The sequence below is a fragment of the Staurois parvus genome, unplaced genomic scaffold (assembly GCF_062004578.1).
Source record: "Staurois parvus isolate SC_StPar_1 unplaced genomic scaffold, SC_StPar_1.0 ptg000130l, whole genome shotgun sequence".
In the NCBI taxonomy this organism is placed as follows: Eukaryota; Metazoa; Chordata; class Amphibia; order Anura; family Ranidae; genus Staurois; species Staurois parvus.
In genome coordinates, this window is record NW_028317926.1 from 5,438,413 (window position 1) to 5,452,799 (window position 14,387).

At 46.7% G+C, this 14,387-nt stretch overlaps 1 protein-coding gene across 2 annotated transcripts in view; it reads left to right on the forward strand.

The window, feature by feature from the left end:
* TMEM108 (transmembrane protein 108) overlaps window positions 1-14,387 on the forward strand; it is a 312,715-nt gene that overhangs the window by 242,832 nt on the left and 55,496 nt on the right. For both annotated transcript variants that reach the window (XM_089672539.1, XM_089672538.1), the window contains one exon: window positions 487-1,488. In XM_089672539.1, the coding sequence (XP_089528665.1) occupies window positions 487-1,488 (1,002 nt within the window). The remainder of the gene's footprint in view (window positions 1-486; window positions 1,489-14,387) is intronic.

Below are 14,387 nucleotides of genomic sequence, written 5' to 3' on the forward strand. Positions count from 1 at the left end.
CACAGCAAGACTCTGGGAGAGTAATGGTCTGCACTCTGAATCATGGTGTTGTCAATCACAATTTAAACATGCGTACAGCAGGAGACCTTATCAGTGTTGCTTCTTCATCATTGTCCAATCCCAGACTTATTGGAAGATAATAACCATATTGTATTACCAACTGCAATGGAGAAAAATGAGGTCGCCCACCACAGGTGTGTAGTGTTCACTAAACTGGATGAACAGTCATTTTTCGGCAGTTAAACAGTCCATATATTTGCATTTCAACTGTGTACAGAATTTAGTTGTTTGCTGGGATTTCAGTTTTATACAAGAAATGACAATTTGTAGCTCTTCAGTTGTGTAGACATGACCTGTTCTAGCTACTCCTGCCAATCTGAGAAGTATTGGTAAACCTTATGAGGCTTCAGCTAGATAATATTTATGCCATGTTTAAATCACATCTCCAAACATGTTTTATTAAATGTCAAATATTCTCTTTCTTAGGTGTTCTACTTGTTTTGGCACAAGCGGATAAAAAAGTATTTGCGGTTAACGAACAGCATCCAACCTTACCATCTTACCAGATTCTGAAGGAAACGACTACAAATGCAGAAATGGTGACACCAGGTGTTACTTTTAATCCTTTTCGGAAATCTACAAAATCTGGCAATCGGCAGTCTGTGAAATCTTCAGACACAGGGCCTCCACTTCGCAACAAAGCTGTTAAATACAATGCCAGGCTTACAACCACGCCATTTTTCAGTGTTCAGGGTGTTACACATTCAGGAATTGTGCAGAAAGCATTTGGAAACGTGACAGATGGGTTGTTTGGGTCTACAGAACCTTACCTCAAACCTGAGCTTTTTACAGGCTTTCCAATGAGGACTACAACTACGAATGACCATACTAGCACTATTCTTGCTTTTCATAAAGACTCTTTACTTCGTGCTGGCACTCTGCAAAGCCTTTCTCCTGAAAATTCACCTACTCTTGCTAGTGAAATGTCAAAGAATACTGAATCAGTGTCTGTGCCTTTTAAAACTCCACATTATAAATTATGGGATGTGTTAAATCGCAATGGTTCCTTGTTCTCCATTAGACCAGGGAAGAATGGAACTTCTCCTGCCATTACAAGAATGACTACGTTACCAACATCTCTGCAGACTTCTATGGATTCTAAAAGCACCATACCTGTGATTGAAAGCAGCAAGGAAACTGTCATCAAGCCTCATACAGTATCAGAACAAACTACCACATTAGACTTGACTGTGCCAACTGATGCCACCACAAAGAATTCCATAACTATGTCTACAACTGGATCTACAGCTACTGGGAATTTCCTCAACAGGCTGGTACCTGCTGGAACTTGGAAACCTGGGGCTCCTGGAAACATTTCACATGTAACAGAGGAGGGCAGTCAACCAGCACACCGAGAAACTATTTGCCTAAGCAAAGTGGATATTGCCTGGATATTCTTGGCTATTAGCGTACCAATATCATCATGTTGTAAGTATATTTATTTTTCTGCAATCTCATTTTAGGAATACCAAATGCTTTAAATACATCATTTTGTTTCTGTCCTTACATCTTCACAAACCAATAATCCCATTCTACTGCTAGTACAACTACATTTGGCTATAGATAAAGCAAGCAAATCAATTTTTGTTAGAAAGTAAAATTGCAGGGAGGGGTATGTCATTGTGTTTCGCAATCTGAAGCCCAGTAGCTTCCAGAGGATGTTAGGAAGGCAAAATAGATATAAACAAATTGTTACAAATAGGACTATGCTACTTGTGCTTCTATTAATTTGTACTTTAGTAATTATTCTACTGACCTCTGTGCACTGCCCTACATACTACTGACCTCTGTACATTGCCCTACATACTGCTGACCTCTGTACACTGCCCTACATACTACTGACCTCTGTACACTGCCCTACATATTACTGACCTCTGTACACTGCCCTACACTCTGCTGACCTCTGTACACTGCCCTACACTCTGCTGACCTCTGTACACTGCCCTACACTCTGCTGACCTCTGTACACTGTCCTACATACTACTGGCCTCTGTACACTGCCCTACATACTACTGACCTTTGTACATTGCCCTACATACTGCTGACCTCTGTACACTGCCCTACCTACTACTGACCTTTGTACATTGCCCTACATACTGCTGACCTCTGTACACTGCCCTACCTACTACTGACCTCTGTACACTGCCCGACATACTACTGACCTCTGTACACTGCCCTACGTACTACTGACCTCTGTACATTGCCCTACATACTCTTGACCTCTGTACACTGCCCTACATACTACTGACCTCTGTACACTGCCCTACATACTACTGACCTCTATACACAGCCATACACTCTGCTGACCTCTGTACACTGTCCTATGTACTACTGACCTCTGTACACTGCCCTACATACTACTGACCTCTGTACACTGCCCTACGCACTGCTGACCTCTGTACATTGCCCTACATACTCTTGACCTCTGTACATTGCCCTACATACTACTCTGTACACTGCCCTACATACTGCTGACCTCTGTACACTGCCCTACATACTACTCTGTACACTGTCCTACATACTACTGACCTCTGTACACTGCCCTACATACTACTGACCTCTATACACTGCCATACACTCTGCGGACATCTGTACACTGCCCTACCTACTTCTGACCTTTGTACATTGCCCTACATACTGCTGACCTCTGTACACTGCCCTACCTACTACTGACCTCTGTACACTGCCCTAGATACTACTGACCTCTATACACTGCCATACACTCTGCGGACCTCTGTACACTGCCCTACCTACTTCTGATCTTTGTACATTGCCCTACATACTGCTGACCTCTGTACACTGCCCTACCTACTACTGACCTCTGTACACTGCCCTACATACTACTGACCTCTGTACACTGCCCTACATACTGCTGACCTCTGTACACTGCCCTACATACTGCTAATCTCTGTACACTGCCCTACCTACCACTGACCTCTGTACATTGCCCTACCTACCACTGACCTCTTTACACTACTCTACCTACTACTTACACTGGCCAGAACCCAGAGCAGACAGCAAGGCCTGAAACTAGTTGAGCCCAGGGGCGGACTGACATCTCATGGGGCCCCTGGGCAATAGGAGATCATGGGGCCCCTGTGTCCTCGCCCACACTCAAACCACACCCAAAAAAGCCTATGAAATGTACCAGTGACATCTCATGGCCCCGGGCCCTCGGGCACTGCCCGAGTTCCCCAATGGTCAGTCCGCCTCTGGTTGAGCCTGGAGTTGCAGTGGTTCTACCCTCATGATGGACGCCTGTATCTCCTGGGGGTCACTAACTTTTAAGATAGGCTTTACGTTTATAATTTTACAGTGACATTAGTTTTATTATATTTTTCAAAGTTTTCTCTGTGTCGTCCTTGTTCTTACTTTTTACGGGGGGGTTGCAAGTTAACTCCTTAAAAAAACATAAAGGGAATCAAGAGAACTTTAATCTCCACCATGTTGTCCAAGGTCTCTACCTCTCAAAGGTTGTCTACCCCAGTATTACAAGGACTGCAAAAGTCTGATACCAAGTCAAACTCAGGCACTTACTGCTTGGATTTAAAATAGATTTAATTATGTATTAATGATTACAGTGTTGCATTATTTGGTGTCTGTTATGTCTGCCCAGAGTTCAACTTTAACTTCCATAATAGGTGCATTAAAAGTAGTTAATTTACTTCAAATCTATGTGTTATTATTACTGTTATTACTGATGCGCAGTGACGCACCAGAATGCTATAATAACCCTATTAACTGACCAGTACGGTTTTGATGAGAGGTTGCTAACTGCAGGAACCATAAAGAAAGAACCAGCTTGCAGCTTTTTTTCCAGCTGATTACGAAGAATCAATTGGAGCATGAGTCATTCTGACAGATGAAGTTGTGCTCTCTGGAAAGGCACTTTGGAAACATGCAGAGCTCTTGATCACCTAGGAATGAAGCTAGGAAAGTCATCAGAGAGAGAAATAATTCTTCTTTCCATGTAGCAGCAGTCGTTGTAGAACAGAAGACTGCAATACGTACAATATGTATACAGTGATTGTTAGAAAAAAAAAGAGTAAGCCTATGGGACACAGTAGGGAATTCCTGATTCAAAATGTTAAAAATCAATCATTTGTTATCACATTTCTTCTCACTTTTTGCTGACTAGGCAACAACATTCCAAACTAGTTTGGAGAGAATATTGGTACAGACTTGATGGCAATATGCAAATGATTAGATTTACACTGCTCTACCTACAGCACAGCCTAGGAGCTTTTTGCTGCAGTTTCACTTTTACTTACAGATCCCCTTCTTACCCCGATCATATTACAGAGTGGTGAAGGAAAAAAAGCAGCAGACTGATCTCATCTCCCTACCACTCTGCTGTCTTCTTCTATCAGCATTCTCCTTGCACTGCAGCACACCTGGTTGGCTCTTTGTGCTGCTTCTCCCTCTTCCTCTCTGTGTTCTGCTGTACAGGGACTGCAAGTGAAATTTGGACAGTTACATAACTTAAAAAAAGTAAATGTAAAAAAGTAACAAAAATGTGCATAATCACAGAGCTGAATTATCACAGAGCATTTTAAAACAAAGTTTGCATTCAAAAAGTATGCCTAGCATTCTTTGTTTCAAGACAAGCTTTAAAATTAGCCATGTGTAGGGAATCTTATACGTTGGTCATATTGGGGGTATTTATTAAAACTGGAGCACAAAGAATCTGATGCAGCTGTGCAAAGTAACTGATCAGCTTCTAGGTTGTATTGTCAAAGCTTAATTGTAAAGCTGAAGTTGGAAGCTGATTGGTTACTATGTTGATCATGAAGAACTAATACTTAAAAATGATTGCTTAATGTGCTTGTAAAGGCTCAAGGCTCTATGCATGAAAGTAAAAAACCTGTGCACTGAAGTCTTGGCTATCCCAGGACTCCCTCTCCTCATTGGCTGAGACATTCGCTGCTGTCAATCACAACCAGTGAGCCAATGAGAAAAGAGGGGGTGGGGCCAAGCTACGGCACCCTGTGTGAATGGACACACAAAGCAGCGGGTGCCCCCATAGCAAGCTGCTTGCTGTGGAGGAACCCGACAGGAGGGTGTTGCCAGGAGCACGACTGGGGGGCCCGAGAAGAGGAGGATCAGGGCTGCTCTTTGCAAAACAACTGCACACAGCAAGTAAGTATGATGTGTTTGTTATTTAACCGCCTCCCACCCACCATATAGTACAATGATGGCAAGGCAGTTCTCTCATTCTGGGAGGACGTCATATGACGTCCTGCCATTCTAACCGCGTATTCTAACCGCGATCGCCACACTGCGGGAGCCCGCAGTGTGGCGATCTGTGGTGCGCCGTGTCCCTTGGACACAGCAGATCACCGATCAATGGAAAGAGCCAAAGATGTCGGCTCGTTCATGTGATCAGCTGTGTCCAATCACAGCTGATCACATGTAAACAGGGAAATGCTGGTTATGAGCATTTCTCTCCTCATGAGCTGTTACGCTGATGATCTGTGTAGCCCCAGCAGTGCTACCTGTCAGTGTCCATCAGTGCCAGCTGTCAGTGATCATCCATGCCACCTGCCAGTGCCCATCAGTGCCACATTTCAGTGCCTACCAGTGCACATCAATGCCACATATCAGTGCCCATCTGAGCTGCCTTTCAGTGTCACCCATCAGTGCCAGTCAGTGCGGCCTATCAGTGCCAGTCAGTGCCGCCTATCAGTGTGCATCAGTGCCCGTCAGTGCTGCCTATCAGTGCTGCCTAACAGTGCCAGTCAGTGCCACCTAACAGTGCCAGTCAGTGCTGCCTATCAGTGCCATATATGAGTGCTGCCTTTCAGTGCCCATCAATGATGCCTGTCAATGCCCATCAGTGCCACCTACCAGTGCCTCCTCATCAGTGCTCATCAGTGCCACCTATCAGTGTGCATCAGTGCAGCCTATCAGTGCCCGTCACTGCAGCCTCATTAGCGCAAATCAGTGAAGGAGAAGAATCACTTATTTACAAAATTTTATAACAAAAAGGTTTTTGGTTTGTTTAAGAAAAAATAAAAAACCCAGAGGTGATTAAATACCACCAAAATAAAGCTCTATCTGTCACAAAAAAAGGATAAAAATGTCATATGAGTACAGTGTTGCATGACCGCGCAATTGTCATTCAAAGTGTGACAGCGCTGAAAGCTGGAAATTGGCCTGGGCAGGAAGGGGGTATAAGTGCCCTGTAGGCTAGTGGTTAAAAAAAAAAGCCTTTAGTATCACTTTTAACTCACAAGTACTTTTTTAACTTCTAAATTTCATTTATTTTGGTATTTTGATATGACAAATGCAATAATAAAGAGGTTTGTTAAAAGGAATCCAGTAGTATAACATTTTTGGTAGTTAAATAGTACATTTCTTATAGAAACTAAAAAAGAGGAACAAGGGAGGAAGAATGAGGGACATAGAGATTTGGTTTCAAAAGAGCGACAGTGTCTCCAAATGGGGAGCAATTGGGAACTATGTAACTTTTTTCCAACTGTAAGACATAAACCATGTTTTACTTTGGGATAGGCTTAGTGGTCATCAGGACTAGAGATGAGCGAATCGAAGTATCCGAAGTGGAATTCGAGTCGAATATCGGAAAAATTTCGATTCGTGCCGAATCCGAAAAATAGCCTAATTCGGACGCGCGAATCGAAATTTTTCAGAAAATGGCGGCTGACATGTGCGGCGACGGAGCGGGGATGTCTGGGAAGGCGCGCAGACAAGGCGCGCTGACCCATAATGCATTCCTCAACTACATGTGATCGCATCAGCCTATCAGCAGCCAGCCAGCCAGCACTGTGTAATGGTCGAGCTATAAATAGCGGCCATTTTGGAATTCTTCATTTGCCTGCAGTTATTGAACAGAGGCAGACCGCTCTGTACTAGGGACAGGGACAGAGTTAGGGCCACAGAAACGATAATTGGGGACAGAGAAAAGTTACTTAGGGACAGAGAACCATTACTCAGGGACACAGACTTGTTAATGAGGGCCACAGAATCGTTATTTAGGGACAAAGAAACGCTAGTTAGGGCCACAGAATTCATAATCAGGGACAGACAGAATTGTTACTCAGTGCCAGAGAATTGTTACTTAGGGCCAGAGAAACGTTATTAGGGCCACAGAATTGTTACTCAGGGACAGACAGAATTGTTACTGAGTGCCAGAGAATTGTTACTCAGGGACAGACAGAATTGTTACTGAGTGCTAGAGAATTGTTACTTAGGGCCACAGAAACTTTAATTAGGGCCACAGAATTTTTACTCAGGGACAGACAGAATTGTTACTGAGTGCCAGAGAATTGTTACTCAGGGACAGACAGAATTGTTACTGAGTGCCAGAGAATTGTTACTTAGGGCCACAGAAACTTTACTTAGGGCCACAGAATTGTTACTCGCACAGACACAGAATTGTTACTCGCACAGACACAGAATTGTTACTGAAGGCCACAGAACTGTTACTTAGGGCCACAGAATTGTTACTCGCACAGACACAGAATTGTTACTCAGGGCCACAGAACTGTTACTTAGGGACAAAGAAACGCTAGTTAGGACCACAGAATTCATACTCAGGGACAGACAGAATTGTTACTGAGTGCCAGAGAATTGTTACTCAGGGACAGACAGAATTGTTACGGAGTGCCAGAGAATTGTTACTCAGGGCCACAGAAACTTTACTTAGGGCCACAGAATTTTTACTCAGGGACAGACAGAATTGTTACTGAGTGCCAGAGAATTGTTACTCAGGGACAGACAGAATTGTTACGGAGTGCCAGAGAATTGTTACTCAGGGCCACAGAAACTTTACTTAGGGCCACAGAATTTTTACTCAGGGACAGACAGAATTGTTACTGAGTGCCAGAGAATTGTTACTCAGGGACAGACAGAATTGTTACGGAGTGCCAGAGAATTGTTACTTAGGGCCACAGAAACTTTACTTAGGGCCACAGAATTGTTACTCGCACAGACACAGAATTGTTACTCGCACAGACACAGAACTGTTACTGAGGGCCACAGAAACTTTACTTAGGGACAAAGAAACGCTAGTTAGGGCCACGGAATTCATACTCAGGGACAGACAGAATTGTTACGGAGTGCCAGAGAATTGTTACTCAGGGCCACAGAAACTTTACTTAGGGCCACAGAATTTTTACTCAGGGACAGACAGAATTGTTACTGAGTGCCAGAGAATTGTTACTCAGGGACAGACAGAATTGTTACGGAGTGTCAGAGAATTGTTACTCAGGGACAGACAGAATTGTTACTGAGTGCCAGAGAATTGTTACTTAGGGCCACAGAAACTTTAATTAGGGCCACAGAATTTTTACTCAGGGACAGACAGAATTGTTACTGAGTGCCAGAGAATTGTTACTCAGGGACAGACAGAATTGTTACTGAGTGCCAGAGAATTGTTACTTAGGGCCACAGAAACTTTACTTAGGGCCACAGAATTTTTACTCAGGGACAGACAGAATTGTTACTCAGTGCCAGAGAATTGTTACTCAGGGACAGACAGAATTGTTACTGAGTGCCAGAGAATTGTTACTCAGGGCCCCAGAAACTTTACTTAGGGCCACAGAATTTTTACTCAGGGACAGACAGAATTGTTACTGAGTGCCAGAGAATTGTTACTCAGGGACAGACAGAATTGTTACTGAGTGCCAGAGAATTCTTACTTAGGGCCACAGAAACTTTACTTAGGGCCACAGAATTGTTACTTGCACAGACACAGAATTGTTACTCGCACAGACACAGAACTGTTACTGAGGGCCACAGAAACTTTACTTAGGGACAAAGAAACGCTAGTTAGGGCCACGGAATTCATACTCAGGGACAGACAGAATTGTTACGGAGTGCCAGAGAATTGTTACTCAGGGCCACAGAAACTTTACTTAGGGCCACAGAATTTTTACTCAGGGACAGACAGAATTGTTACTGAGTGCCAGAGAATTGTTACTCAGGGACAGACAGAATTGTTACGGAGTGTCAGAGAATTGTTACTCAGGGACAGACAGAATTGTTACTGAGTGCCAGAGAATTGTTACTTAGGGCCACAGAAACTTTAATTAGGGCCACAGAATTTTTACTCAGGGACAGACAGAATTGTTACTGAGTGCCAGAGAATTGTTACTCAGGGACAGACAGAATTGTTACTGAGTGCCAGAGAATTGTTACTTAGGGCCACAGAAACTTTACTTAGGGCCACAGAATTTTTACTCAGGGACAGACAGAATTGTTACTCAGTGCCAGAGAATTGTTACTCAGGGACAGACAGAATTGTTACTGAGTGCCAGAGAATTGTTACTCAGGGCCCCAGAAACTTTACTTAGGGCCACAGAATTTTTACTCAGGGACAGACAGAATTGTTACTGAGTGCCAGAGAATTGTTACTCAGGGACAGACAGAATTGTTACTGAGTGCCAGAGAATTGTTACTTAGGGCCACAGAAACTTTACTTAGGGCCACAGAATTGTTACTCGCACAGACACAGAATTGTTACTCGCACAGACACAGAACTGTTACTGAGGGCCACAGAAACTTTACTTAGGGACAAAGAAACGCTAGTTAGGGCCACGGAATTCATACTCAGGGACAGACAGAATTGTTACGGAGTGCCAGAGAATTGTTACTCAGGGCCACAGAAACTTTACTTAGGGCCACAGAATTTTTACTCAGGGACAGACAGAATTGTTACGGAGTGCCAGAGAATTGTTACTCAGGGACAGACAGAATTGTTACTGAGTGCCAGAGAATTGTTACTTAGGGCCACAGAAACTTTAATTAGGGCCACAGAATTTTTACTCAGGGACAGACAGAATTGTTACTGAGTGCCAGAGAATTGTTACTCAGGGACAGACAGAATTGTTACCGAGTGCCAGAGAATTGTTACTCAGGGACAGACAGAATTGTTACTGAGTGCCAGAGAATTGTTACTTAGGGCCACAGAAACTTTAATTAGGGCCACAGAATTTTTACTCAGGGACAGACAGAATTGTTACTGAGTGCCAGAGAATTGTTACTCAGGGACAGACAGAATTGTTACGGAGTGCCAGAGAATTGTTACTCAGGGCCACAGAAACTTTACTTAGGGCCAGAGAATTTTTACTCAGGGACAGACAGAATTGTTACTGAGTGCCAGAGAATTGTTACTCAGGGACAGACAGAATTGTTACCGAGTGCCAGAGAATTGTTACTCAGGGACAGACAGAATTGTTACTGAGTGCCAGAGAATTGTTACTTAGGGCCACAGAAACTTTAATTAGGGCCACAGAATTTTTACTCAGGGACAGACAGAATTGTTACTGAGTGCCAGAGAATTGTTACTCAGGGACAGACAGAATTGTTACGGAGTGCCAGAGAATTGTTACTCAGGGCCACAGAAACTTTACTTAGGGCCAGAGAATTTTTACTCAGGGACAGACAGAATTGTTACTGAGTGCCAGAGAATTGTTACTCAGGGACAGACAGAATTGTTACTGAGTGCCAGATAATTGTTACTCAGGGCCCCAGAAACTTTACTTAGGGCCACAGAATTTTTACTCAGGGACAGACAGAATTGTTACTGAGTGCCAGAGAATTGTTACTCAGGGACAGACAGAATTGTTACTGAGTGCCAGAGAATTGTTACTTAGGGCCACAGAAACTTTACTTAGGGCCACAGAATTGTTACTCGCACAGACACAGAATTGTTACTGAGGGCCACAGAACTGTTACTTGGGGCCACAGAAACGTTAATCAGGGACACAGAATTGTTACTGAGGGCCACAGAACTGTTACTTAGGGCCACAGAATTGTTACTCGCACAGACACAGAATTGTTACTCAGGGACACAGAATTGTTACTCAGGGACACATAATCGTTTAATTAAAGAGTATGTCAGACAACATGCAGAGGAGTGGCAGAGGAGGCAATGTTTTAGGAGCGAGCAGACGTGGCAGCAGAGGAAGGGGTCGAGGCAGCACTATTCGCAGCCAGAGGCCAGTGCTCCCGGTGTCATCCAGCGGTCGTGTCTCCACCGACAACCCTGCCGTCGTCGATTGGTTGGCTCGGTCGTCTTCCTCTTCCCAGGTCACCTCTGACACCTACAGCCAACGGTCGGTGGGTACGTCAGACACAACCGTTAGTTGGCATGGCCCGGGACCTAGCCCACTGAAATCACGTGTCCTCTACCTGCCCCTGTCCTTTGGTGTTCCCTCACCAAGCGAAGTATCGCATGCTGTGGGCTCAGCCCCACTGTACAGTGAGGAAGAGCTAACAGAGGGCGGTCAGGAACGGGGGGAGACATCCGCCTTTTCAGCAGCTAGGCGAAGAAGTAGTGGCGAGGAGAGTGGCCCGGTAGCCGGTCTAGAGACAGGTCTGTCTCCTGACCCAGACGCAGCCGAGGGGGCTAGTAGTGAGGCGGAGACCCTACTTGATGATGAGGAGGTTGATCGCACTTGGCAGCCTCGTCGTCATCAGGCAATTTCTTCCGCATCATCAGGAGAAGAGGGTGGCAGCTTGGCAGTGAGCGAAACAGTCGGTGGGTTGCCCAGGAGACAGCAGGAGGGTCGCAGCAGTGTCAGTGGAAGCAGTGTCAGTGGAGCCAAACGGCCACGGAGTAGAGCACCAGCTCCACTGCAGCCTACCACCACGGCCAGTAGTGGTGCCGGTGTGCACGGAGGAAGCAGCAGTCAGCCAGTGAGGAGTATCGGGGGCAAAGTTTCCTACTCGGCGGTGTGGCAATTTTTCGTCAAGCCGCCCGAGGAAGTAAACGTAGCCGTATGTCGACTATGTGGCCAGAAAGTCAAGCGTGGCCAGGGGGCCCATGTTGGGACTATTTGGGCCATGTTGGGACAATGGGAGACCTCCCATTGCTGCTGTCTCCATCGCCACACTCTGCCATGTGCCACTTTCAGGTCTCCTCACACACTGCTGGTGTGTTCAGTTTTTTGACATAGGGTGCTGGCAGATTACGGGCCTCCCATAGCTGCTGCCAGGCCCCTAATCTGCCATAGGCCCCTATATACCGCCTCCTCATGCTGCTGCCAGGTCCAGAGTCTGTCATGGGTCCCTGTACGGCCTCCCATTGCTGCTGTCTCCATCGCCACACTCTGCCATGTGCCACTTTCAGGTCTCCTCACACTGCTGGTGTGTTGAATTTTTTGACATAGGGTGCTGGCAGATTATGGGCCTCCTATAGCTGCTGCCAGGCCCCTAATCTGCCATAGGCCCCTATATACCGCTTCCTCATGCTGCTGCCAGGTCCAGAGTCTCTCATGCCATGTGCCACTTTCAGGTCTCCTCACACTGCTGGTGTGTTGAATTTTTTGACATAGGGTGCTGGCAGATTATGGGCCTCCCATAGCTGCTGCCAGGCCCCTAATCTGCCATAGGCCCCTATATACCGCCTCCTCATGCTGCTGCCAGGTCCAGAGTCTGTCATGGGTCCCTGTACGGCCTCCCATTGCTGCTGTCTCCATCACCACACTCTGCCATGTGCCACTTTCAGGTCTCCTCACACACTGCTGGTGTGTAGAATTTTTTGACATAGGGTGCTGGCAGATTATGGGCCTCCCATTGCTGCTGCCAGGCCCCTAATCTGCCATAGGCCCCTATATACCGCTTCCTCATGCTGCTGCCAGGTCCAGAGTCTCTCATGCCATGTGCCACTTTCAGGTCTCCTCACACTGCTGGTGTGTAGAATTTTTTGACATAGGGTGCTGGCAGATTAAGGGCCTCCCATAGCTGCTGCCAGGCCCCTAATCTGCCATAGGCCCCTATATACCGCCTCCTCATGCTGCTGCCAGGTCCAGAGTCTGTCATGGGTCCCTGTACGGCCTCCCATTGCTGCTGTCTCCATCGCCACACTCTGCCATGTGCCACTTTCAGGTCTCCTCACACACTGCTGGTGTGTAGAATTTTTTGACATAGGGTGCTGGCAGATTAAGGGCCTCCCATAGCTGCTGCCAGGCCCCTAATCTGCCATGGGCCCCTATATACCGCCTCCTCATGCTGCTGCCAGGTCCAGAGTCTGTCATGGGTCCCTGTACGGCCTCCCATTGCTGCTGTCTCCATCGCCACACTCTGCCATGTGCCACTTTCAGGTCTCCTCACACACTGCTGGTGTGTAGAATTTTTTGACATAGGGTGCTGGCAGATTATGGGCCTCCCATTGCTGCTGCCAGGCCCCTAATCTGCCATAGGCCCCTATATACCGCTTCCTCATGCTGCTGCCAGGTCCAGAGTCTCTCATGCCATGTGCCACTTTCAGGTCTCCTCACACTGCTGGTGTGTAGAATTTTTTTGACATAGGGTGCTGGCAGATTAAGGGCCTCCCATAGCTGCTGCCAGGCCCCTAATCTGCCATGGGCCCCTATATACCGCCTCCTCATGCTGCTGCCAGGTCCAGAGTCTGTCATGGGTCCCTGTACGGCCTCCCATTGCTGCTGTCTCCATCGCCACACTCTGCCATGTGCCACTTTCAGGTCTCCTCACACACTGCTGGTGTGTAGAATTTTTTGACATAGGGTGCTGGCAGATTAAGGGCCTCCCATAGCTGCTGCCAGGCCCCTAATCTGCCATGGGCCCCTATATACCGCCTCCTCATGCTGCTGCCAGGTCCAGAGTCTGTCATGGGTCCCTGTACGGCCTCCCATTGCTGCTGTCTCCATCGCCACACTCTGCCATGTGCCACTTTCAGGTCTCCTCACACACTGCTGGTGTGTAGAATTTTTTGACATAGGGTGCTGGCAAATTATGGGCCTCCCATTGCTGCTGCCAGGCCCCTAATCTGCCATAGGCCCCTATATACCGCTTCCTCATGCTGCTGCCAGGTCCAGAGTCTCTCATGCCATGTGCCACTTTCAGGTCTCCTCACACACTGCTGGTGTGTAGAATTTTTTGACATAGGGTGCTGGCAGATTAAGGGCCTCCCATAGCTGCTGCCAGGCCCCTAATCTGCCATGGGCCCCTATATACCGCCTCCTCATGCTGCTGCCAGGTCCAGAGTCTGTCATGGGTCCCTGTACGGCCTCCCATTGCTGCTGTCTCCATCGCCACACTCTGCCATGTGCCACTTTCAGGTCTCCTCACACACTGCTGGTGTGTAGAATTTTTTGACATAGGGTGCTGGCAGATTATGGGCCTCCCATTGCTGCTGCCAGGCCCCTAATCTGCCATAGGCCCCTATATACCGCTTCCTCATGCTGCTGCCAGGTCCAGAGTCTCTCATGCCATGTGCCACTTTCAGGTCTCCTCACACTGCTGGTGTGTAGAATTTTTTGACATAGGGTGCTGGCAGATTAAGGGCCTCCCATAGCTGCTGCCAGGCCCCTAATCTGCCATAGGCCCCTATATACCGCCTC